General features: G+C 39.7%; 1 protein-coding gene across 4 annotated transcripts in view; it reads left to right on the top strand.

The window, feature by feature from the left end:
* HPSE2 (heparanase 2 (inactive)) overlaps positions 1-26,845 on the top strand; it is a gene marked incomplete at its 3' end in the record, with an annotated part of 567,935 nt that overhangs the window by 444,408 nt on the left and 96,682 nt on the right. For all 4 annotated transcript variants that reach the window (XM_082631580.1, XM_082631579.1, XM_082631577.1 and 1 more), the window contains 2 exons: positions 3,171-3,277; positions 7,543-7,657. In XM_082631580.1, coding sequence (XP_082487706.1) covers positions 3,171-3,277; positions 7,543-7,657 — 222 coding nt within the window. The remainder of the gene's footprint in view (positions 1-3,170; positions 3,278-7,542; positions 7,658-26,845) is intronic.

Here is a 26,845-nt window from a genome sequence, read left to right as displayed (position 1 = left end):
CCATCACCACTATTTAATTTTAGAACATGTTCATTACCCTCCAGAGAAACCCCATACCTATTTGTAGTCACTCCCCATCCTCCCCCCTCATTCTCCCTCCCTTTTTCCAACCCTAGAAAACCATTAATCTACTTTCTGTCTCTATGGATTTGACTATTCTGGACATTTCATATAAATGAAAGAATATAATGTGTGGCCTTTTGTGTCTGGCTTCTTTCACTTAGCTCAATGATTTCAAGGTTCATCATCTTATACTAGTTACCTTTTGGTTTTGTTTTATTTTGTTTTGTTTAACCAAATCACCTTTCTCTAACTGCCTCAATCATTTCAATATCTTTGAGCAAAAATTAATCTTTGACTATCCTGGAAACCAAAGGCAAAAAAGAAAAACACAGATATGTTACTCAGTTCCAGTTAGTCACAGCTCCAGATCCCGTCCGGGCGCAGCCTCTCTGCACACGGCCTGCTGTCGCTGCCTCCATCTTGAGTTGGGAAGTTGTGCAGCCGCTTTGCGCTAGGAACTCTGGTCTGAAAGTGCTGGGTTTGAGGCCTCTGCCCGCCGCACCCTATGAGCCAGTGAAACTAGACTAAGTGCAAAAGAAAAGAAAAGAAAAAAAGTGGCCTGGAACCGAACCAGCAATATCTTTGAGGTCTGCCTGTATACAATTTGATGAATTTGGACATATGCAAACACTCATGAAACCATCACTATGATCAAGGGAGAAGATGGCGGAAGAGTAAGACGCGGAGATTACCTTCCTCCCCACAGATACATCAGAAATACAGCTACACATGGAACTGCTCCTATAGTTCCAGTTAGTCATAAAGGAAGCACACAGTGTATCAGAAGCATGAATGTTTTAAGGGGAATCATCACTGTAGGCCTTTAATTTCACTGTATGACTCTGTCTTCTGATCATTTAAGGTGTTTTTCTCGCTTTCTTATTTATACTATTTCCAGCTGCCCTTGGGTTGGGTGCTTTGAGCAGTGTCAAGAAGAGGGAGAGGACCACCTTGTGGTGTCCTCAATGACTCTGGGTGCAAGGAGAAATTCTTATTTAATCTTTAACAGTTTCCAGTTTGACCTCCACTATTAATTTTTTCTTCTATTCTTGATCATAATCCTTACTTACATCTCAAATTTTAAAAATATATTTACAACTTTAACCCTGAAAGGGTCAAGTACTTTACCAACCCTGATTTTAAAATAGGTCTCAAATAATGCATATTCCCTAGTAGATGCAGGGGAGAGAGCAGAGGGCAGGGAGCTATACATAGGGAGAGATGAAAAGAGGAATATGATTGCTTGCTAATGTCTGCCCACGGGTCTGGGAAAAGGAAAGTTCTGGTATATATGTTACAACATACATATTTTTTTTTTTTTAAGACCTGAGGTGCAGAGAATTAATTACCGTCCTCAACTACAGCAAACTATTATCATCAGTTCATGCAAAGCCCTCCTTTTGTTTTAATTTTCACCTTCGTCTCTAATCCCCACTTACATTCACCTCCCTTTTATACATGCCTTCTTTATGTCTTTGATATATGTCCTTAACAGAGATGTATCTTTATATACTTTTAGTGTTATTGGGTATGAATGAGTAATTACATAAATAATATTGTGCCATAAACCTCATTCTGTTTCTATTTTTTAAAAGCTCACTAAATCTTTAAAGCCTGTTCATGTTGCTGGACTTATATTGAATGTATTGCTCTAACTGCTGCATAATATTCCATGTATGTATTTTACTTTTTCATTCCTCTAGCAATGAACACCTGCCACAAACAGTGACATAGTAAACATCTTCATACTTGTCCCCTTAGAGATCTGAAGCAGAATTGCTTTGTTCTATGTGTCTAGGAGAGGAATTGGTGGGCCGTAGGACCTAAATACACTACTGTCCAGCCCCTCTTGTGCACAACCCGCATCCTCTCAGTCCCACCTCCTACTCTAGCCATCCCTGCAGAGACCAGAGCTAGGCAGCTGCACAGGCTGCAACCAGCTTGGTGCTGGTGTGGTGCGGGAGGACCTCTCATTTTCTGCTCTGGGACTTCTCTAAGGCAGAGTGTGGAACGGTGGGAACCTGCTCAGCACTCATGCCTGCACAATGAAATGGGGTGATAACGGTCATAAGGCTGCTCTTGACCTTTGGAGAATAGGAGTCAAATGATGAATGCTTCCCCTGGTCACCCCTCGCTTTGAGGGGGACAGTTCTGAGACACAGTTCTTAAGGCTTTTACCAAGTTCCCTGTAGAATTAAGTATAAGTTGCCAGTAGTTACCAACTTGAAAACTCATTCTTGTACTGTTTTTTTCTTCTTCCTTTTCACAGTCCCCAGTTCCTCATTCCTGCTCCCTGTTATTTCTTCCCAAATGAACTACGTGTAGACAAGCCTTTGTCTTAGACTCTGCTCTTAGAGATTACGCAGCATACAACGTTATCCCTAAGTACTGCCAGATTGCTCTCCAGAGAATCTGAGACCACATCTAGATAGTCTGGCCAATCTCCAGCTTGTGGATCAGAGACAAGGACATTTCAGAATTTCAGAGGGCCACCTTTTGACAAGAGGCTTTGTGTATACTTAGAAAGCAGCTCCCTGTGTAGCATGTTTCACGTGTGAGTCAGTGGTTTTTCTTTTTACACTTACTGCAGTTATTTTCAAAATGTGGTTGTAATATACATACATGCCTTGGTAATGATAATATACCTTTCCCAGACATTGATCTCTGCCCTCTCTCATGATTCACAACTGCTGATGCATGGACAGTACACTCATCCGTGGATGTGCCATAACAGAGTATTAAGAAAATTTGCTTCTCAATACTTGTTAATATGGAAACGTCATACCACCTGTATCTTCCAGTGAAGGGTGTTGCAGTCAACTTATGTCCTAGATAAGGATGCATTGTTCTTCTGTCACATTGTCACTTGGGTTTTCTTAGGGGGAAAAAATGATCATTTCTTTGAGTGGACATGTATCAATATTAATTCTTTTGTGTGTGTGTGCCAGCTATCTGTATGGGGTGCATCACCATGCATGACCTGTGGGTCATGACCACCTGGGAGCAGGGAATGAGAGGAACTTCTTTAAGGGAATGTATGTTCCTTCTCATTTGGGAACAGCTTTTAAAAATCTCATCATCTCCTTCTGCTTTTGTTGTGTGAACAGGTGGTTAACACATACACCCCAGGAAAGAAGATTTGGCTTGAAGGTGTGGTGACCACCTCAGCTGGAGGCACAAACAATCTGTCAGATTCCTATGCTGCAGGATTCTTGTGAGTAACACTTGCAATTTCACTCCCAAGGGCTTTGAGGAAAGGACAGTGAAATTGCTCATTATTCTGCCCATTGGAGGGGGTGGGGGTTCGTTTCCCACTGAAAATTCTTCATCCATTTCTTTGTAAATGTGTTTAATCACTCAACAAACAGCGATTAGGGACTTGTCTAGTTACTAAGATCTCAGGTACCAGCATTAGAGCAAAAGTAATAATAGTAGTAGTAATCATGATAGTAATAAGAGCTTTATTTTATGTCTTCAGTGCAAAATACAGTACAGACAACATACATTTTCTCTTCTAATTTTCACCTGAGTCCTGGGAGATAGGTAAGAGTAAGACAGGGTTTTTGCCCTTTAGAAACTTACGATTGGAGGAATGGAGATGGGGAATAAGAAAAGCTGTAGGAGACAAGTGTCATAATAATAAAAATTTTAACTGCATAGTGCTTACCATGTGCTAAGGACTATCTGATGTGCTTTATATGTATTTAATAATTTAACAACCAGTGTATTAGATACCCTTATTATACCCTTATACCCTTATAAGAACCCAGTGAGATAAATGTGATTATTGGTTAGTGGCAGAGCTTGGACTCAAGCCAAGGCAGTCTGCTCCAGAGTCCAGCCTCTTTGCCACTACAGTATGCCATCTCTCTTTCTGCCTTACGTGGGCTATCCACAAAAGGGGTAGACATGCAAAAGAATGAAGAATTTCTGAATGGGAGGATCAGGAAGGGCTTTGCGGAGGAAGAGGCATTTGAGTGGAACATAGATTTCTCTAATTTCTATAGGTGAAGATTGTTGCTGATGGTAGTGGGGAACATAGAGGCTGAAGGAACATTATGAGGGGAAATGATTAATGTGAGAAAGCTCAGTATCTGCAGGGGTGTAGTGAGGGCTGTGATTAGGGACAGAGTTTTACCACCAAATCACGGAAGACCTTGAAAACCAGGCAGGGGAAATGAGGCCTTGTTCTATACTCAGTGGCAAGCCATTGATGATTATGGAGGAAGAGAGAGACCCATCTGACCTGTATTTAAAACGTTGGCTTTGATAGTAGTATGCACAAGAGTTTGGATAGGCAAGAGGTAGGAAAATGAACTGGAAGGCTACTGCAATCGTCTGGAGAACAACTTAAGCCAGAAGCATGAGGACCTCTGGCTGGCCTGCCATTGTCATGGACCACAGATTAACCAAGTGACCTGTTCCTGGTCCAGTCTAGTCTGTGGTCCTGGTTTTTTGTCTGAGCAAGGTTCTCCTAAGAACTGCAGCTCTGCCTTCAACTATGCATTTCACTACTAACAGCTTCTCCTAATTATATAGCTGTAGATCTCCGTTAAGGCAGCTTCTTCAATACAGTTGTGAAGGACAAATCAGGCTGGTCAAGTAGATTGTCTTTGAGATGGCATCCTGGCAGATGCAAATGAAGATAATGAGTCAATGTCTACATGATGATGGCTGGGGTCTTCCAGCCCTGTGTCCTCACATGAGAGGCACAGAGAGGTTGTTCAGGGAGCATGGTTCAGTGAAGGAAATGGAGTGAATCAGCATTTGCTACACTGTTGCTGAGGGTCTTCTTTCAAAAATACTCTCCTCACGGGGGTTTCACTATGAGAGACAGGTTGACAGTCCGTACTGCAGGAGGCCTCTGGAATCAGAAGAAGAATGGCCTTTGCTCAGCCTTCGCAGAAGGACTCCTCTGCAGGGCCCAGTAAGCAGCCCTCTTGTACTGTTTTCGTGAACGTTCTTCCCTTTAGAGAGTGATGTGAAATGAGAAATACCACAGACCTTCATGAAGAGAGCTAGAGAGAGACCTGCCTTTTCATGAGCATCAGCCAAATATCCATAGATCTCTGAGTCGCTTTGCAAACACAGATTAACATTGTTGTTTAGATTTTGGTTGTAGTTCAGATGTCCAATGCTTTGTTGACAGATCAAATGACAACCAGCTCATTCTGCCCCTGGTCTTCTCTCTTACCTCTTTATCACCCATTTCCTCTCAACCCCAGTGGCGGTACCTAGATATATGCCCTTTGAGTCCAGTTCTCCAAGGGGCATAAATTGCTTCCTGGGAAAAAAAATGTAAAGCATTCTAGGAAGCTCCAGAAGGCTAGCAAGGAGTTGGAAAGAAGGCATTTTACAGCCCTTTTTCAATACATGGCATAACTATAAGCTTACCAGGGCATATACAAATGCATGCACAAATTAGAATTCTCTGCTGCCAAGTATTCAAGGATAGTTTTCCCAATCAGGGCTTTGAGATTCTTTGATGCCCTACCCTTGGCATACTGCTGTGTCTGCAGCACCTAGTAATGTCTGCCATGTAGTAGATATTCAATAAAGTTTTGTGGATGAAAGATAATGGCTGCAGAAGCATCCTTGGTGAGATATACCAGTTATCTTGCCACTTTTCTCTACTTGAACATAAAAGGGAGACCTGGAACATCATTTATTTCCCCTACTCAGGAGATTTATTACTACAGGAGGAAGGTGAAGACAACTCCAGAACTAACCATCTATTCTGAAAAGCCATGGGGAAACAAGGGCTCTGGCCATAGTCATTAATTAGCAATGGTCTTCATGTCAGTAAGATCACTGGTTTGGAGCTCCATACAGTCTCAGATTTGGGAAATCATAACTGTGCATTATTTGTCCCTAGTATGCTGAATGGTGATTCTCAAAGTCCTAGAATCTAATTTTATCCAGATCAATTTCAACTTAGAGTATTGAGCACCTATAGTGTGCCAGGAACTGTGATGGTTGTTTTGGGTACAAAGCTAAAATGTGTCTATTTTTTGATGAGCTCATACCAGCTGGGAGAAGACAGAGAAGTAAGTAATTATCATTCAGTGGGCCAGCAGAGGGTATGAATAAGAGTTCTGGGGAAGTACAGAGGAGAAAGGTACTACTATTGGCTGGGGCAGCAGAGTTTAGAAGGAAATGACACTTGACTTGGAGATTAACAGATGGGAAGAAATTTGCCAGGTGAGGTGGGTTAGTGGAAGAGAGGAAGGAAATTCTAAGGAGAAGTTAAAACATATAAAGGCTCAGGTAAGTATGTGAGAGCAGCCAAAAGTAGTTTTTTTTTTGTTTTGTTTTTTTTTTTTTTTTTCTTTTTGCGGTATGCGGGCCTCTCACTGCTGTGGCCTCTCCCGTCGCGGAGCACAGGCTCCAGACGCGCAGGCCCAGCGGCCATGGCCCACGGGCCCAGCCGCTCCGCGGCACATGGGATCCTCCCAGACCGGGGCACGAACCCGCATCCCCTGCATCGGCAGGCGGACTCCCAACCACTGCGCCACCAGGGAGGCCCCAAAAGTAGTTTTATGTGGCTTAGAGCCTGGGGAATAAAGTTTAGGGTGAGAGAAGAGGTGATAGGTGAAGCCAGACAATATATTCTTAGGAAAGATTGTGAAATGCCTTATCTTTTACCCTGAGAAGACTGAAGCTCTAAGTCACTTTTCTTACACACATATATTATTACAATTGGAAGTTTCCTTGCATTTCAGAATACAAAGAAAGAAAATGAAATCAATTCGCAAATGAATGAATGAATGAGTTAATGAATGAATGAGGGCAGTATTTTTGAAGGATAGCATGCCCTGGAGAGTGGGTATTTGGCATGATGGGTATGTAATAAGTGTGTGAGCAATGCAGGTCCTCCACTGCAACATGTGTGTGATGGTAGCATACTCCTATCCCTGTATAGTTAGTTATAGTGCCAAGGGAAATTATTACTGCATTGCCTACTGACAGTGATATATGAGGGATGCAAATGACTGGACCATAGGTCACAGGAGTATGTGGGTTAGCGTCACATGTAAAGTACATGTACAGTGAATAGGTGCAAGCAGGGGAGTTTGAGTGATGGAAAATATAGTGTGTGTGCTTCTGTGATTGTGTGTCTTGTGGTCAAGGGGGATGACTTTAGGCTTACAAGTGGCTAGGGTGTTCATTTTATTTGTTAGTATTATAAGAATAAGAGATAAGTCATTAGCAACAAGCTATTTTATGACCAAGGGCAATTCATTTTACTCCCCTCGACCTCTTTATTTTCTTATAAAATGAAGAGGTTAGATTTGATCATCTCTATAGATCTCTTCCATCTGTGTATTTAATGCTTAAAATAGTTTCCTCTAAAGTACTAGGTAAATTTGATGGGTGTGGGTGGTGGTGTGTATGTGTGTATGTTGGCCAATTTTTATAGAGCTTGTTATATGCTATTTTTAAAATGTATTGATGTAGCTTTTTCCCCCTGCTTTTCAGATGGTTGAACACTTTAGGAATGCTGGCCAATCGGGGCATTGATGTTGTGATTCGGCACTCATTTTTTGACCACGGATACAATCACCTCGTGGACCAGAATTTTAACCCATTACCAGTAAGTGTAAGATAAAGGTTCCCAACTCCTTTTCTATGTCCTTCAGTTCTTTTGATCATGCTCTGTTCCACACCGGTAGAATTTTTCTCCTCCTTCTGTTACCAGTTAATTTCATAAATTGAACAGAAGAATTCTTGACCCATTTTACAGACTCTTGGCTTCACCTCCCACACATACCCCAATATATACACACACGTATATACATACGGGTTTATGCATATACACATATATACATTTATATATATTTATATACTTACCACTATTATTTTAACAAACCTTGTGCAGTTGAGATTGCAAATCTACTTGTGCCCTGTTTGAACTCTGCTTGAGAATGAATTTTTCCAGGTTGTTTTCTTTTAATGCTAATAGGAGACATTAGCTGATGTCAGATGCAACATGTTGAAAGCAGATGGGAGATTGTTGGCCAAGATCAGATACAGTAGGAACCCATCCCTTGGAGAGTGGCTGAAGTGCACTTACACTAGATGCTGATCCCTCTGTGACAATGAGGGGATTTGCCCAGGGTATCACCTTCTCTAGGAAAGCAAAGGAAGGGGAAGGCTAAAGAAGAATGGCAAAAGCAGAGATCTGGGTTTGTCCAGTGACTTTATTGACCAATCAAAGAAATCCCACTTAGTCCAGAAAAGCTGTGCTTATCAAAAATATTACGTGAGTTATCCTTCTCACAGACATCTTAGTCATGATAAAAGGTCAAATTCCTCTCATTAACCCATAGAATGTCAGAGCTGGCATTCCCCTTCAAGATGATCCAGTTCCACCTCATATAACAGGGGGAATGATAGCCTGGGGTGGGGGGGAGGGGCATGTAGAGCCAGCCCTAGAACCTGCTTCTGTGCCCTGGTCCAGTAATCTTCCTACAGAATTACTGCTGCCCTGGGGTCCACAGTAAACAAACCCAACTGGAACCAGTGAGTGTTCCTGCCATTTGCTTCCCCCTGACCACTTCCACCCCCGTATTCTTCTCACAACCCAGGCCTCCAAGCCCAGAACAGAGAACATCTTGGCACCCAACAGCACCATTTCCATGTCTCAAAATAATTCCTCTAGTTAGAGTACTAAGTAATTATTATATCCCTGATTGTACATGACTTCAATTAAGTCACAAATATTAAAGCGGACTGGCACAGTTGCTTTTATTCACAGGGCCAGGATACCTCTCTCTCAGTGTATGTGGGGCTGGGGTATGGAGGGGTGAGAGGGAATTTTCAGCTTGTAACCATAGGGGGTTTCCTTTGTTTGTTGTTTGTTTTGAGCTCATAAACTTGTGGTGATAAAATAAATAATAATTAGAAAAGCATCTATGAAATATAAGCACTGAAAAAATATAATGTCACACAAATGTAAATATTTATTGACCATCAGGCACTGGGGAGGAGACTAGTAGTAGATACCTGAATAAGTAGATAGTGGATTACTCTAAGAGGGGGTCAGTGAGGGCTCCTTTAGAGTATATACAAGGAAGGCCTCTCTGAGAATGTGACATTTAAACCAAGAGCCCAGTGACAAGAAGGAGCCAGACATGCAGATTTTTGCAGAAGAGCTTTCAGGCTGGGGAAGGGGCTAGCACAAAGACTCCGAGGCAGGAACAGAGTTGGCATGTTTGAGGAAACATAAGAACACCAGAGTGCTGGGGGCCTGGCAGGGAAGGGGGAGAGTGGACATGAGGCCAGCCCGGGTCAGATCACGAAGGGCTTTGAAAGCTAAAAGGAGTTTGACTTTTACTGTAAGTAGTATGAAAAGCCATTGGAGGGTTTTCTACAGGGCAGTAACATGATCTAACTTACATTTTTAAAAGATCACCCTGGTATAATTAATGCACTAAATATTATTTATATATTTGATAATGTGTATAATACTTAACAATTTACAGACCACTTTCATATACCACACATCAGTAAAACTCCAAACACTCTGTCCTTCCTTTTTCCTGTCTTTCCTTATATCCCTTCCTTCACACATCCAAATCTCTTTCACTCCTCTTGATCATGTACTATATGCTGATCACTATTCCTGGCAAACAGCCACTGTGATGAGCCAAAAAGATAAGGTCCTTGAACTCCTGGAGCTTATAGTCTAGTGAAGTGAACTAAGAAATGGAAAGTATATAAACACATAAATAAGATTAAAAAATTTGTCATAATTGCTCTGAAGAGAGCCTGGTGAGATGAGTATGACTATTTATACTTATTTTGCTGAAGAGAAACTAGGGTTCTTTGAAGTTGTTAAGTGACTTATCCAAGGTCAGACAAGTAGTAAGAGCTGGAACTCAGAGTTTTTCAGTTCTAAATGCTATTTTCTTTTCACCGTGCCACACTATTTCTTGCAGTACTCTCTTTGGTGTCTGTGCTGTGGTCTGAGGCCACTGTTTGTCTCAGAATTGAGTCTGGAGATGGGAACAGGCATCTTGAGGAACTGGAGAGAAGAAAACCTAGGCTAGAAGAAAACCTATGGTCTGTGGGTGACTAGACAGGTTTGATTTCCAGAGCTGGACAAACCTGGATTGCATATCAACTCTCTATGTACCTTCGCATGGCCCCATGTTAGGTTAAAGATGCAAGTTCTCATGGCTTTGTTCTCCCCAAATGAGCGATAATACAGGTGACTTTCTTTAAAAGCTTACCATGAGACACCTTGGTTGATAGGTAGTAGCAGCACAGAGGTTCACTGGAAGCTAAAACAAGTCCTATTGATTTAGTACAAAGGCTCAAACGTTCTGGACAGCTGTATTTCTGGAAATGCCAATCTCTAGTAAAGAAACTGTATGTAAAAGCACTTTAAAAGGTAGCAGGCTTTCTTTTTCTCTTTCTTTGGGCTAATAAATTCTGTACCTTATAAGCAGAGAACTTTTCAGCTGGGAGAGTGTGTCCTAAGTCTCCCGGAAAGAATTTACTAGGCTAGACCCGGGCACCAATCTGACAGACTTTGCCAGCAGGCCTCTGAGATGTGCAATGGTCACAGACCTAGGATCATACTGTTGCCTCTTCAGAGACTTGTACAGTTGATATCCAAACACTGCCAATAAAAACTTGTGGGTTTTACACTGTGATTAAATCTTCAAGAATGTTAAGAGTTTAGGGCATTAGTGAGTTATGTTTTAGTTGCCTCCCAGAAAAATCAGTATTTTCTATTACAGTCCCTTCAAATTCAGCTCAGTGCATTTCAGGAAAAGATCCTATTAGCAGATACTATTTTTTTTTTCTGTTGTTGTCGTTATCGGGTCTTAGCTTAATGGCACCTCAACCCATATCCCACATTACCCCTCCACCTACCCAGTCAGCTTTTGATTCGAGTTTGTAGGATTCCAGTCCAGCTCTGTCAAGGCCATTCCAATCTAAGGTAAGAGAGAATATTGAAGGTAGTCCTTTAAAAAAGAAAAATTTATCTTGAGAAAAGATCATTTTCAACTACAGCCCATGTTCTTTCTGGCTGTTCCTCTAGAAATGTGCCAACTCTCCTCCTGTTGTGAGATTTTCCTTCTCCTGGGAAGAGGAGAACATTTAGTCCAGCAGTGCTTCATCACTCGACTCCCACCCCTTTCCCCTGACCTGCTCGCCATTGGGAAAGAGGGAACATGTGAGTCTCCACAGCCTGTCGGCTAGTCATGGGCTCTCTTGGGAGTAAGGGATGTTTGTGCAGAAGAGATCTGAACATTCAGTGGACATAGTCCAGACCCCCCAGCCATGGGCATTTCTCCTAAGAGAGGGTTTTGGAATTTAGCTTGCTGCTTTTTTTAAGAGCTTGATTTACAGAGCTTTCAAGGAAAGGAATAGTGAATTGCTAGTCAACATCTTCTTAACTCCCACACTGGCCTAGCAAATATAATTCAATTCAAAAAACATTGACACTTCAAATGTGTCTGGCTCTAGGCTAGGTATTCTGGGGACATGAGATAAATAAGATTTGGTTCCCTCATCTGTAGAGCTAACAATCTGGTGTGTGTTTGAGGGATTACAATTTAGTTCTTTGCTTAGGATAAAATAGAAAGCTAGTTCACATTGGATAGCCTTTTCTATACTGGGCATAGTGGTAAGGATATTTATATTTGCTGGAAACATTCTTTTTTGCTGACTGCCCCTTATGAATAACTATAAACATTCAATTCGGCCCAATGCACACTTATTGAACACCTGCTGTGTACGTTGTTCTGGAATACAGTCAGTGGTCAGAGAAAACTCACTAGTCTATGACGGGATTGAACCTATATCTGTGGTTCCCATAGCAACATGCTCTGAGCCAAGCCATCACTGTTCAGGTGTCATTGGGCTATTGGAAAGAAACTCTGCATCTTAATGATACCTGCGTAGCTCCGCTTCTTAGCCTATCACAAGGATGAGATCCTAGGTGCTCCATCCTTGTTTCCCTTTGAAACATTAGACTCTTTATGCACTACACAACCATGATGTGGAAACAGGATCAGCTTAAATCTGTCCCTTTCCTGAGGAAGAACATCCAGTTGCAGACCCATGTCCCATTAATGCTGCATGTTGCACACTCTCTTCTTGCAAGAAGAGCACCACCTAATGAGGAGGCCTCAGGGGAGCAGCAGGAGCCTGGTACTGTGACAGATTCACAGATTCTAGTCCCGGCTCTGCCATCCATTAGATGTGTATCTTTGGGTTCCAGTTTTCTCATCACTCAAATTGTGATAAAAATGTCTCCTCTGTCTGCCTCCAAAAGATACTGTTATAATCCTTGAGAAAACTAGATATGACAGTAGGATTCTGATTTCATATGTACACGTACACATAGAAAATTACTGGAAGTGACTACATCTAAATGTTAAAAGTGGTTTTCTTTGGGTGGTGGGATTATAGATAGTTTTTATTTTCTTCTTTGTGGATTTTGTATGAAAAATTGCTGCAGTCGGCATTATTGCTTTCATAATCTGAAAAATAAAAGGCTATTTTTACAAGAAAAAATAGAGTGTTTAGAAAGAATTAAGTGCTTTATTACACTTGTGCTTTGTGCTCGATACTGTGCTGGACCCTGGAGACAGTGTCCCTGCCCTCAAGGAGCTTACAGTGTGGATAGGAGATGGATCAGTCAGCAGGGACTGTGGCAGAAGTGCTTTAGCAGGACAGAAGAGGAACAGATGCCAGCCTGGGTAGAGGGCAGGCATGGGGCATCAAGGAAAGCTTTCTGGAGGAGGCAGTGCCTGAGCTGGATCTTGAAGGAGAAGGGCAAGCTAGCCACAGGAAGAAGAGTTTGAGGTCTGGGGAGAATCTTCCAAACAGGGGCAATAGCATGTACAAAGGGTCAGAGGCTTTAATTTTCCAGAGAGTCGTGGTGGATGGATTATGAAAAATTACTTAGGAAAGCTTTTCCCATGGCTCTCTGTTGGCCACACAGGCTGTGTAAGAACTAAGGAATCTCAAAGTTACAAACCTGGAGGTGGTGGGGCAGGGGTGGTACAGAACCTTGCCAAATTAGCCTGTGACCTGTTTCTTGGCGTAGCTTCCTTTCTCTTTCTTTTCTTTCCCGTGGGAGCCATCAGGAAGATGAAAGAAGCAGAGAGTACCTGTTTAGGGGTAGCTGTGATGTGAAACCCAATCCTCTCATTAGAGTCCCTGACAAAGACTTCTCCATGTGCAACCTTCCTTTGTGGGAACCTGCGGCTGCTGAGAGAAGGACATCCTCAGCTGCAGGATCAATCACTGGGACTCAGGCTGGCTCCATGTCAGTGGCTGAAGCGCCTGGGCTACATGCCCAGTGGGCATGACTTGCTTCTTTCCTCCTCTGTGCCTCTGAACCCTGGCCTCTCAGATCAGAGCCTGCACCTGCACCATGTGACCAGGCACGCAGCTCTTTTGCTCCTGATGCTTTAAAGAGAAGCCCCTCTGATTTTTAACTACCAGTCTTCATCCGTTGCTTATTTATCAACCTGAGTGGTGTGCATGGGATGTAGGTGACACATGTCAGCAGTTGAACAGCTTACCTTGGTAGAAGCTGTCTCGGGAAGTAGAAAGAGCTCTGCACCTGGAATCAGAAGATGTAGGCTCCAGGGCAGCACCACAGTGTTCCAGTTGCTTGAGTTTGCATTTCCTGCTTTGTAAAATGGGGCTAACTGTGCTGGGGTCAGGGAGTGGGGAGTATCTGAATGTAGTGCTTAAAAGTGTTGGCATTGGAATCAGACTGACTTGAGTTTCAGACCCAGCTCTGTCATTTACTACTGTGTCCCTGGGCGGATTACTAAACCTCAACAATCATCCATTTCCCTTCATAAAATGGAGACAATAATAGTGTCTATCTCAGAGCATTGTTGGAAAGGATTGAATGAACCAATGCATATGTATCTTTTACCACATAGTAAGCACTCAACAAATGGCAGCGGCTATTGTTATTTTATAAAGTCACTTTGTAAAATTCTGTAAGTCAGTAATATCAGTAATTATCATTAATAACAAATATAACTGTGGCAAGATGATATCCATTTGAATATTCATACAGATACCTGGAAATCAACCAAGTAATGATAACTAAAGTATGAAAAGTAAATCTTTTTGCAAAAATTAAGTGACTGGAGAATTAGAAGAACAAAAGAGGGAAGCTGTGATTCCTGCACTTGAAAGGAATTGACTGCAAATGGTTAAAGACAAACAAAAAATTACATTTTATTTTCCTCCAGAGAAGATGCTGCCAACCTTTCCCACTGAAGGCAATTAAGAAAGTAACCACCCTGCAACGCTAGCTCTAATACCTTCATGTGGTATTTATAAATGGCCCAATAAGCCCTGGAAACCATGATATGTCACATAAAAAGTGCTAATGACAGCACATTATATGAATCACTGAGAAGCAACAATTGAAAATCTCACTCTACCGTCAACCATTTATATTGCTCCCAGATTGCAATACTGAGGGATTACAGTTACAGTAAATTGTGCAGCAACCTAACTAAATCAGGGAGAGGGAGAAGAAGCAATTGCAGCCTCACTGTGCTTGAGCTTAGGAGCATAGTGTGCCATCCTCGAAGCCACCTTCAGATGATGGAGGAGCAAGGCCAGCCCTGGAAATGAGAAAAGCTGCGCCTTACCTAACTTCATCGGTTCACCTAAAACACTAGAATATTATCTAAAAATAATCTGACTAGAAAGAGAGGAAGGGAGGGAGGGAGGAAGAAAAAAAAAGAAAGGAGAGGAAAAGTGGAATGCCCTTTGGTAGGTTGGAAAGATCTTTTGCGAGTGCCAAAATATGACAAACTTGAAGTTATTTCACCTTAAACATTATATTTGCAAACATTAAGGGCACAGTGATGTCTGGTTATGACATTTAGGAACCAAGAAATGGGCCTCTGATAGAAGTGACCATGAGAGCCAAGCATAATACATTGTCTTTTCTAACTCAATTTTGATTTTTTTGTTTGTTTAAATAAAAGCAGAAGTCTTTAAAAATAGAAATAGAATATTGTTTTTAATTCTTATTTAAATGCACTACACTATTTATAAAGTTTAAAAAGCTATCAGTCATTAGATACTTCACCCACTAACTTTCAACTATTATCAATCTCTGTTTATTTCATCTCTGATTTGGTTTTAAGCATTGAAAGGATTGAATAGAACACGTCATTTTGACTCACTCTAAACCTGACTTTAGTAGACCTGCCTTCTGCTCCAAATTCACTGCCCTCATCTTAATGTCAAAATCCTTGTAGTGTTTCTTCATTAGAGCAGTGATTCTCAAGTCATTATAGTCACCTAGAGGGCTTTAAAAAAAATACCTATGCTTAGGAACCACCCCCCAGGGATTCTGATTCAGTTTGTCTATAGAGGAGGGCAGGTGTTTGTATTTTTTAAAACTCCCGGAGTGATTCTAATGTGCAGCCAGAATTGAGAACCACTTAGTTAGAGGGTGCCATTTACCCTGATTAAATTAGAAATTACCCTTTCGTTTTCCTGTACTCTTTTGTACCCAACTTGTGCTTCAACAATCAAGATATTAACAGAAATTTAAAACTGTCTATCATTAATTCATTTGCCAAATATTTATTGAGTATCTATTATGTGTCAGACACTTTTCTAGTTTCTGAGGAGATAGAGGTAAAGGAGGAAGACAAGATTCCTGCCCTCATTGGAGATTACAGTCTAGCAGGGGAGACTAAAAATAAACAAGTAAACTAACACTAACATAATTAATTACAAAATTCAGAATGGTGTGTAGGAAGTTGAAGAATAATGAAGAGAGGATACCTCTTTAGAAAGTGTGGCCGGGGAAGTCTTCACTGGGAAAGCAGCCATTGGAGAAGCTGGTGGAAGAGCAGAGCGTCCTAGCAGAGGGAGCAGCATCCGCAAAGGCTGCTGTGGGGAGAGGGTCCGTCACACATCAGAGGCTGTGCAGTGTCTCTAAGACCACCCTGAAGCGTGCACCAGGCACAGAGGCAGCCAGCCAGCTGCTGGGTACAATTTATCTCGGGTTCCCACACCTGATTCCCGACCCTACCTGTGTCACCAGCACTTGGCAAACTGCTTTGCTTCCTGTCTCTTCGTGTGAATGATGGTATCCCACTGCCTGCCCCTACGTCTGGGGTCCTTGACCAAGCCTGATGCCTACTGCGTTTCCCTGTCACGGACCTGGCCATTTCCATGTGCACACTCTGCCACCTCTCAGCAGGCTTTGAAACAAGAATGGCAGAATAACAATACTTGTGGAAGCTGGTGATGAATATTTTGGAGTTTGTCATACAATTCTGTTTTTGTGTATGTTTAACATTTCAGTGATTTTTTAAATGTCTTCATGCTAGTGTGTTGTGACATACAATAAAGCAAAGCACTGTTTTGGTTGTCCTGGGACATAAAAAATAAAAGTCAAATTCCTTCTCTCCATGTTCACAATCTCTTTGGGTTGACAGAACATAGAGCCTTTGAGAGGGAGCTAATAGATGATGCCCAAAGGTCTGTCTTGTTCACTCAGTATCTCCAAAGCCAGACCTCCGAGTAGGAGATATTACTGTTTATGTGTAAACAGTGACAGCTTTACTTCCTCTTTTCTGATTTCGATTCCTTTTATTTCTTTTTCTTCTCTGATTGCTCTGGCTAAAACTTCCAAATTATGTTGAATAATAGTGGTGAGTGGACAACCTTGTCTTGTTCCTGATCTTAGAGGAAACTGTTTCAGTTTTTCACCATAGAGAATGATGTTGGCTGTGGGTTGGTCATATATGGCCTTTATTATGTTGAGGTAGGTTCCCTCTGTGCCCACTTTCTGGAGAGTTTTTATCATAAATCAGTGTTGAGTTTTGTCAAAAGCTTTTTATGCATCTATTGGGATGATCATATGGTTTTTCTCCTTCAGTCTGTTAATATGGTGTATCACATTGATTGATTTGCGTATATTGAAGAATCCTTGCATTCCTGGGATAAACCCCACTTGATCATGGTGTATGATCCTTTTAATGTGCTGCTGGATTCTGTTTGCTAACATTTTGTTGAGGATTTTTGCATCTATGTTCATCAGTGCTGTTTGCCTGTAATTTTCTTTTTTTGTGACATCTTTGTCTGGTTTTGGTATCAGGGTGATGGTGGCCTCGTAGAATGATTTTGGGGGTGTTCCTCCCTCTGCTATATTTTGGAAGAGTTTGAGAAGGATAAGTGTTAGCTCTTCTCTAAATGTTTGATAGAATTCACCTGTGAAGCCATCTGGTCCTGGGCTTTTGTTTGTTGGAAGATTTTTAATCACAGTTTCAATTTCAGTGCTTGTAATTGGTCTGTTTATATTTGCTATTTCTTCCTGGTTCAGTCTCAGAAGGTTGTGCTTTTCTAAGAATTTGTCCATTTCTTCCAGGTTGTCCATTATTGGCATAGAGTTGCTTGCAGTAATCTCTCATGATCCTTTGTAATTCTGCAGCGTCAGTTTTTACTTCTCCATTTTCATTTCTAATTCTGTTGATTTGAGTCTTCTCCCTTTTTTTCCTGATGAGTCTGCCTAATGGTTTATCAATTTTGTTTATCTTCTCAGAGAACCAGCTTTTAGTTTATTGATCTTTGCTATCGTTTCCTTCATTTCTTTTTCATTTATTTCTGATGTGATTTTTATGATTTCTTTCCTTCTGCTAACTTTGGGGGGTTTTTTGTTCTTTCTCTAATTGCTTTAGGTGTAAGGTTAGGTTGTTTATTTCAGATGTTTCTTGTTTCTTGAGGTAGGATTGTATTGTTATAAACTTCCCTCTTAGAACTGCTTTTGCTGCATCCCATAGGTGAATCATCATAGGTGAAAACATGAATCATCATGTTTTCATTGTCATTTGTTTCTAGGTATTTTTTGATTTTCTCTTTGATTTCTTCAGTGATCTCTTGGTTATTTAGTAGTTTATTGTTTAGCTTCCATGTGTTTGTATTTTTTTACAGATTTTTTCCTGTAATTGATATCTAATCTAATAGTGTTGTGGTCAGAAAAGATACTTGATACAATTTCAATTTTCTTAAATTTACCAAGGCTTGATTTGTGCCCCAAGATATGATCTATCCTGGAGAATGTTCCATGAGCATTTGAGAAGAAAGTGTATTCTGTTGTTTTTGGATGGAATGTCCTATATATATCAATTAAGTCCTTCTTGTTTAATGTGTCATTTAAAGCTTGTGTTTCCTTTTTTATTTTCATTTTGGATGATCTGTCCATTGGGGAAAGTGGGGTGTTAAAGTGCTTATTTTGGCCCTTACACTGCTAAAGATTCATTGAGGCTTTTTGGTCGTCAGGGTAGCACACTGAAAATTGCCCGGGATTAGGAGTTAATATATTTTGTATAGCCCAGTGCTCAGCAAATGTTCCTTTCCTCCACCCTTCCTTTCCTCTTCCTGCTTCCAAAGGCTTCTGTTAAGATGTGGACCAACTAGAATGCTCATATATTTCTCATGGAAATGAAAAATGGTACAACGACTTTGGAAAACAGTTTTGCAGTTTCTTTAAAAGATAAACATAAACTTACTGTACAACCCAACAAATCTACTGCTAGGAATCTATCCAAGAGAATTAAAAACATGTGTCTATACAAAAGCTTGTGCACGGATGTTCATAGCAGTGTTATTCACAATAGCTAAAAAGTGGAAACAACTCAAATGCCCATCAGCATTTGAATGGATAAATAAAGTGTTATATGTCCATGCAATGGAGTATTATTTGGCAATAAAAGGAAAAAATTATTATATATGCTACAACATGGATGAAACTTGAAAACATTATGCTCAATAAAAGAAGCCAGTCACAAAAGACCACATACTGTATCATTGCATTTATATAAAATGTTCAGAATAGGTAAATTTATAGACACAGAAAGTAGAGTATTGATTGCCTGGGGCTGGCAGGTGGGAGGGAGAAGATGAACTGGGGGGAATGAAGACTGACTACTGATAGTCATGGAGTTTCCTATTTGGGGTGATGAAATGTTCTAAAATGTGGTGATGATTGTGCAACTCTGTGAACATAGTAAGAATCAGATGGTACATTTTAAATGGGTGAATTTTGTAATATGTGAATTACATTTTAATAAAGCTGTTGTTAAAAAATGTTCCCATAAAATGTAAGTATTCTTTAGAGAGTCATGATGTGAAAGAATAGAGCATGAGTGCTGAGAGTGAAATTTCAGAAAAGGAATCTTGTATTTGGTGAAAAATGGGATGAGGACTGGGAAGGAACAGGGCCTGAAAGAGGAAATGCCTGTGGATCTAATGAACTGGCACCACCAACCTCTCTTGGTTCAAACACCACCTGGACTTGCCCTAGCGGCCAGCCAAGTCACACAGGAGCGTGCTCCATGTGCTTTGGCATTCAGAGGAGGATCATTTTTTAAAATCCTCATTCCTCAATATGACAGTTATTAGTATTGATAATCAGTAATAGCATTATTTTCTTGATTCTTTTTTTAGTATTAAAAAGTTGACAATGTAAAAGAGTGAATATATTTCTATTTTAAAGATATTTCTATTTAAATAGATTTTTCAAATTCAGAAAAGATTTTAGTATATATTAAAATTTGCATTTATCAAACAGGAATAGTACACCTTACAGCTTGTATTTTGTTTTACTGTTTAAATTTTAAACAAAAATCTCCAAGTGGTCACATTAAATAACAGCACTGAAATAACTCTAGTTGTTTTTTTTCATCTTTAAGATCATCATGCAATCTCTGTTTATTTAGAATCTCTAGTTTAAATGTAGGAATATGTAGTACCACAGGGGTTGGAGATGTGAAGTTCTGGCTGAAAAAGAGTTTGCACAATTCCGAACGGCTCCCACCATTCTGAACTGATTCTCAAAAGGAACATGTGTTGCCAACTCCATGTGTGTAGGGAACCCACTGAATAACTGAGGGCTCTCAGAATAACTTCCATGTATAATACAACGTTTACTGACAGTTAAATTATTAAAATGTGATAATTTGAAGCTTACACATACATTATTAAAATTCAGCAGTAGCCATTGTGGTTGTCTCAATCTTAGGCCAAAAAAAGACCTTTTCAGGGAAGAGTGCTTTATCAATGGCAATGTTTAGAACTGTTGGCACATGATGATAATAAAAAGCAGACTGACTTTTAGTTGGTTTTATCACTGTTTTTGAAATCTCTATAAATAATGCACCCCCCAGATGCCTGTACCAGGGCAGACTGCCACCACTATCCTACACTGGAACACCACTGATGTTTTTGCGTAAGTCTGAGTAGATGTAACTGTATCCATGGTAAGTGATGGCTTATGTATTCTAACAACTATAGTTACTGTAAATAAAATATGTAAACCTAAGAGTAAAAAATTGTATCCTTTAAATCTAAATTTGCTGTAAGACCGTTATATAAGCCTAGCACTGGAATTAAACGGTTAACTTTTAGCAAACCTCTGAGCTCACGGAGGTTCTAAAGCCCACACTAAGTTGTAATAAGTTAAAATGGATTTCCCAAGGTAAAAATTGGTTTTGTTCATTAAGAAGAAAAGACTGATTTTTTAAATTTTATTTTTTTATTGAAGTATAGTCGATTTACAATGCTGTGCCAATCTCTGCTGCACAGCAAAGTGACTCATTTATACACATATAGACATTTTAAAAATATTCTTTTCTATTATGATTTATCACAGGATATTGAATATAGTTCCCTGTGCTATACAGTAGGACCTTGTTGTTTATCCCTCCTATATATAATAGTCTATATCTGGTAATCCCAAACTCCCAGTCCTTCCCTCCCCCACCTCCCTCCCCCTTGGCAATCACAAGTCTGTTCTCTATGTCTGTGAGTCTGTTTCTGTTTCATAGATAGGTTCATTTGTGCCATATTTTAGATTCCACATATAAGTGATATCATGTGGTATTTGTCTTTCTCTTCCTGACTTATTTCACTTAGTGTGATAATCTCTAGTTGCATCCATGTTGCTGCAAATGGCATTATTTCATTCTTTTTTATGGCTGAGTAGTATTCCATTGTATATATGTACATCTTCTTTATCCATTCATCTGTCAATGGACATTTAGGTTGTTTCCATGTTTTGGCTATTGTGAACAGTGCTGCTATGAACATATGGGTGCACGTATCTTTTTGAATTATAGTTTTGTCCAGGTATATTCCCAGAAGTGGGATTGCTGGATCATATGGTAATTCTATTTTTAGTTTTCTGAGGAACCTCCATACTGTTTTCCATAGTGGCTGTACCAACTTACACTCCCACCAACAGTGCAGGAGGGTTCCCTTTTCTCCACACCCTCTCCAGCATTTCTTATTTGTAGACTTGTTAAGGATGGCCATTCTGACCAGTGTGAGGTGGCACCTCATTGTAGTTTTGATTTGCATTTCTCTAATAATTAGTGATGTTGAGCATCTTTTCATGTGCCTACTGGCCATCTGTATGAGAAAAGACTGACTTTTACAAACTACTGTTGAGATCTTGGGGCACCCGACACACATTTTGTTTTTAAATGTTCAAAATATTTTAATGTAAAAAATAGCTAGAACATGAAAAGAAGAAAATAATAAGCAAACAATTATAACAATGCTGTGTAAGAGCATTTAACATAGTAATGACATATTATCTGGATTTATCTCTTTTTCAATGGAAAGGTGTATGAAATATAAGATAAATATGTACACGGAAAACAAAACCAGTTGACCCTATACCCTGAATCATTAAGACTTCTAGAGACTTCTTATATAATTTACTCATATATTAGAGATCTGAAGTTTGTTTAGAGAACTAAAATATCCCATCAACCTATCCATCCATTCTTTTTCTTAGCTGCCTGCCTTTCCGCCCTTTTTACTTTCCATTTTTTAAATTCTTCATTCATACAGTTCCTCTTATATTCCAGGCACTATGCTAAGTAATGAATCACAAAGATGAATGTTATCATTTCTGCTCTCAAAACTCTCTCAGTCTGGTAGCAAAGACAGACAGACAAACAACTTATTATCATTCAGTATGGTTAGTGCTGCAATATAAGAATGTACAGAGAGCTGCAGGAGCATCGAGGAAGGGTTAACTAGCCCTATATGGGCATAGAGAAACTCTATAAGAGGTGACGTCAAACTGAGTGTTAAGGGCTTCAAGAGTTCTCCAGGTGGTGTACACATGTGTGGTGGGAGGTGGTGGTGGAGCAGAGGGAAGACATTCTACAGTGAGAGTTCAAGACTTGTTTTGCTTTCTTCTCATGTTCCTCAATTTTATATTGAAGTAGTTTAAAAACTAATTTATCCTCAGTGTTTTACTGAGCACCTCATATGGGCAACATTCAATTAATGGGAAATTCCTGGATTATTGACAGCTTACAAGACATTAACTGACTTTGTAGAACAGGTTGTCAAGCTCGCTTAAATAGGACCTTCACAAATTTGAATTTTTACTCTAAAATCTTTTCTTTCTGCTCAGCTCTATACACAAGAGTGAGTTTGGGATAAGCAATACTTTATAATTTTTCCCCATCTCCATTTTTCAGGTTTAAGAGGTCCTATTAATTCTAATAGTGCATAACAAAACCTGCTTATACTGGTTGATTCCCTTGAGAACAGGGTTAGGGAAGCCGATACACCTCACCCTGAGAATTCCTTTCCTCAGAAAGCTGTTTCAGGGTGAGAGGCCTGCTCAGCCTTATTAGAAGAAGTGCCATCAGGCCCATCTAAGGGCTACTTTCTCCAGCCCCTGAAGTTCCCAACCACAACAAAATCAGACAGTTGAGAAAAAGAGAGCTGCTTCTACTCAGAAATAGAGCTTCTCCCATATGGATTTAGGTCAATGAAAATTCACTCAACTAAAACCCTAAATGTATGCTTGAGCCTTATTATTTTCTAAACTACCACAATATCATCCATCCCACATGTTCTTCTTATACTGTGACCTTGACATTCCACCCGTAGAGTAGAGGGCACTGTGTTCCCTCTTTTTATTTGGGCACACCGCTGTGACTGCCTCCACTGATGGAGTACAGTGGAAGATACGCCACGTGACTAACAAGACTAGATCACTAAAATACTAGGCACTCTGATTACTTCTTAGAACACTTACTCTTGTATCCCAGACTCCAGGCTGTGAGGAAGCCCAAGCTAGCCTAAACAGAGAAACCACGTGGAGAAGCCACATGGAAGTGCTCCAACCACTGGCCCATCTGAGGTCCCAGCCAACAGCCAACTCAGTCAACAGATAAGTGACTAAAAATGCCTCCAGATAGCTCTAGTCCCCAGCCTAAGTACCTGTAATTATTTTGTTAACATTTTATTTTCTAAATTAACCTGATACCAATAACCTATAAATCCATTTGACCTAGTATGCTAAAATACCCTAATGTATGAATCTACCATGACAAACATTATACTTGTAGGTTTGTGTTGGGTTAATTTAAGTACGACACACTATAATGGGAAAAGTCACCTAAGTTATTTTCTTCATGCCTTTCCTGTTCACATCTGAGGGGGAAAAAAAACAAAAACAAAAACAAAAAGCTAGTCTAGCTATTCTGCCCCCACCTGAGATTATAATGCTTTCATCATGGCTGGGAGTCTGAGAGCTGCAAATGAATCTAATGTGAATGATTTAAGGTCACCCTGCCTGTCATACTATCAGCCCAGGATTTGAATTGCACTCTTCTCTACCTCCCACTTTCTGGCTCTACTCAGCAGGATATGTCATCCCATTATCCACCCGGTTTCAACGTAACCACACAGTCTCCTATCATTCCATTTTTCCTGTTGGTTAGCCTAAGAGAATGGCCCAATACATAGAAGTTTCAGAAGCTTAGAAGAGAGAGAAAATTGGCATTTCTGCAGTTCTGTGAATATTAACAAGCTACCTCAGATTTGTCTACCTTTTACAGTTTCAATTTCTTTATATTGCTGCTGAGGATGCAGAAAAACTGGATCTCTCACACCTTGCTGTGAAATGGTACAGCCACTCTGGAAAAAAATTTGGCAATTTTTTGAAAACTAAATACACATTTCCCATGCAACCCAGCAATCATACTCCTAAGCGTTTATCCCAGAGAGATGAAAACTTAAAACTTACATACTGTTGTTCATAGCAGCTTCATTAGTAATAGTTAACAACCTGTTAACAACCAAAATGTCTCTCAATAGGTGAATGGTTAAACTGTGAGACAGCCATACCATGGAATACTACTCATCAATAAAAATAAATAAATAAATAAATAATGAACTATTGATGCATCCAACAACTTGAATGGATTTCAAGGGCGATATGCTGAGTGAGAAAAGCCAGTATCAAGAGGTCAAATAATATATGATTCTATTTATATAACATTCTTGAAATAGCAAAATTATAGAGATGGAGAACAGATTCATGGCTGCCAGGGACTAGAGATGCTGGGAGGTTGTGAGGTGGGTGTGACTATGCAGAGGTAGCATGAGGGAGATCTTTGTGGTGGAACAGTTCTATCTCTTGATTGTGGTGGTGGTTGCACCAGTGTACACATGGGACAGAATGACATATAGCTATACACATTATACTTATGTCAAATTCCTTATTTTGATATTGTATTATCATTACATTAAGATGTAACCATTAAGGAAAACTTGGTGAAGGGTAAATGAGACCAATCTGTATTATCTTTGCAACTTCCTAAGAATCTCTAATAATTTCAAAATAAGTTATTTTAACTGAGTTTTTGTCTCACTCTCTTAAAAATCCTTTAGACAGAAATGAAATTGAGCTATTTGTAATGAGGTGGATAGATCTAGAGTCTGTCATACAGAGTGAAGTAAGTCAGAAAGAGAAAGACAAATACCATATGCTAACACATATATATGGAATTTAAGAAAAAATGTCATGAAGAACCTAGGTGTAAGACAGGAATAAAGACACAGACCTACTAGAGAAAGGACTTGAGGATATGGGGAGGGGGAAGGGTAAGCTGTGACAAAGCGCGAGAGAGGTATGAACATATATACACTACCAAACGTAAGGTAGATAGCTAGTGGGAAGCAGCTGCATAGCACAGGGAGGTCAGCTCTGGTGCTTTGTGACTGCCTGGAGGGGTGGGATAGGGAGGGTGGGAGGGAGGGAGGGAGACGCAAGAGGGAAGAGAAATGGGAACATATGTATATGTATAACTGATACACTTTGTTATAAAGCAGAAACTAACACACCATTGTAAAGCAATTATACTCCAATAAAGACGTAAAAAAAATAATAAAAATAATGATGTAAATGTAAAAAAAAATCCTTTAGACATACAAGCATTTGATCTTTATCCCCACCCCATTTTACAAATGAAGAAACTGAGTCTCAGAAAGGTTTCGACTTTCCTAAAGCCACATGGCTAGGATGATTCTTGAACTGGGTCTTTTGATTCCAATTCCAGTGCTCTTTCATTCAGGTTTTAGTAGAGCCAACTTAGCTCTAAGGATCAGAAGCTTAAGGCTTCTGTTCTTATTTCACAAATGCTATATTAGGTAAACTTCTCATGGTTTATTCAGTTGAAAGTTTTAACCATCTGAACTTACTAGATAGTGTGTCATTTTATGAAATGGCCATTTGTAGCTCTGTAAAATTAATTCCTTATTTATATGAGTGGAAATGTCACAGAACCAAAAGAACATGAATTATCTATTTGAGTACTAAGATTGAACTCAAGATCCTTTTTAAAAGCCTATACTAGATATATTTGGAGCTTTAGGGGTTAAAAAATAGAAAATCTCAAAATATTTGGGGGTTTCTTTCTGCAAAATGGCAGGTCAAAGTGTATTTGCCCATCATTTTTGTAGTCTCAGTATTTATACAACTGAAAAAAGAACACAGAAGTTGCTAATCCAAAATGTATATAACTCATACAAATTTTAGGATTATTTGTTCTACTTCTGTGAAAATGCCCTGGGTATTTTGATAGGGTTTGCACTGCATCAGTAGATTGCTTTGGGTAGTATGGACATTTTGACAATTTTAATTCTTCCAATTCATGAGCATTTATTTGTGTCATTTTCATGTTCTTTCATCAGTGTCTTACAATTTTCCCAGTATTGGTCTTTTGCCTCCTTGGTTAAATTTATTCCTAGGTATTTTATTCTTTTTGATGTAGTTGTAAATGTGATTATTTTCTTCATTTCTCTTTCTGACAGTTTATTAATATATAGAAATGCAACAGGTTTCTGTAGATTAATTTTGTATCCTGCAACTTTATTGAATTCACTTATTAGTTCTAATAGTTTTTTGGTGGTATCTTTAGGACTTTCTGTATATATTATCATGTCATCTGGAAATAGCGATAGTTTTACTTTTTCTCATCTGATTTGGATGCCTTTTATTCCTTTCTCTTCTCTGCTTGCTGGGGCTAGGACTTTCAGTACTATGTTGAATAGAAGAGGTGAGAGTGGGCATCCTTGTCTTGTTCTTGATCTTAGAGGAAAAGCTTTCAGCTTTTCACTGTTGAGTATTGTTAGCTGTGGGTTTGTCATATATGACCTTTATTATGTTGAGGTATGTTCTTTCTATACCCACTTTTTTGAGAGTTTTTATCATAAATGGATGTTGAATTTTGTCAAAAGCTTTTTCAGACATGAAACTCCAAAAAGCACCAGCTGTGTAGCAAATTTACAGAGCAGGTGGTCCAGATTGGAGCCATTGGAAGATGGAGGACTCCAAGAGGATGGTTTCAGGGGAGAAAATGGCAATTTGATGAAACATGCAGAATGTTGGAGATTTTAGCAAAAACTGAAGAAAGGTCTTTTAGAAACTCCGAGGTGGAGAAGAAAA

Source organism: Mesoplodon mirus (genome assembly GCF_964341445.2).
Source record: "Mesoplodon mirus genome assembly, chromosome: 2".
NCBI lineage: Eukaryota > Metazoa > Chordata > Mammalia > Artiodactyla > Ziphiidae > Mesoplodon > Mesoplodon mirus.
This window is presented reverse-complemented; position numbering and strand designations above follow the sequence as displayed.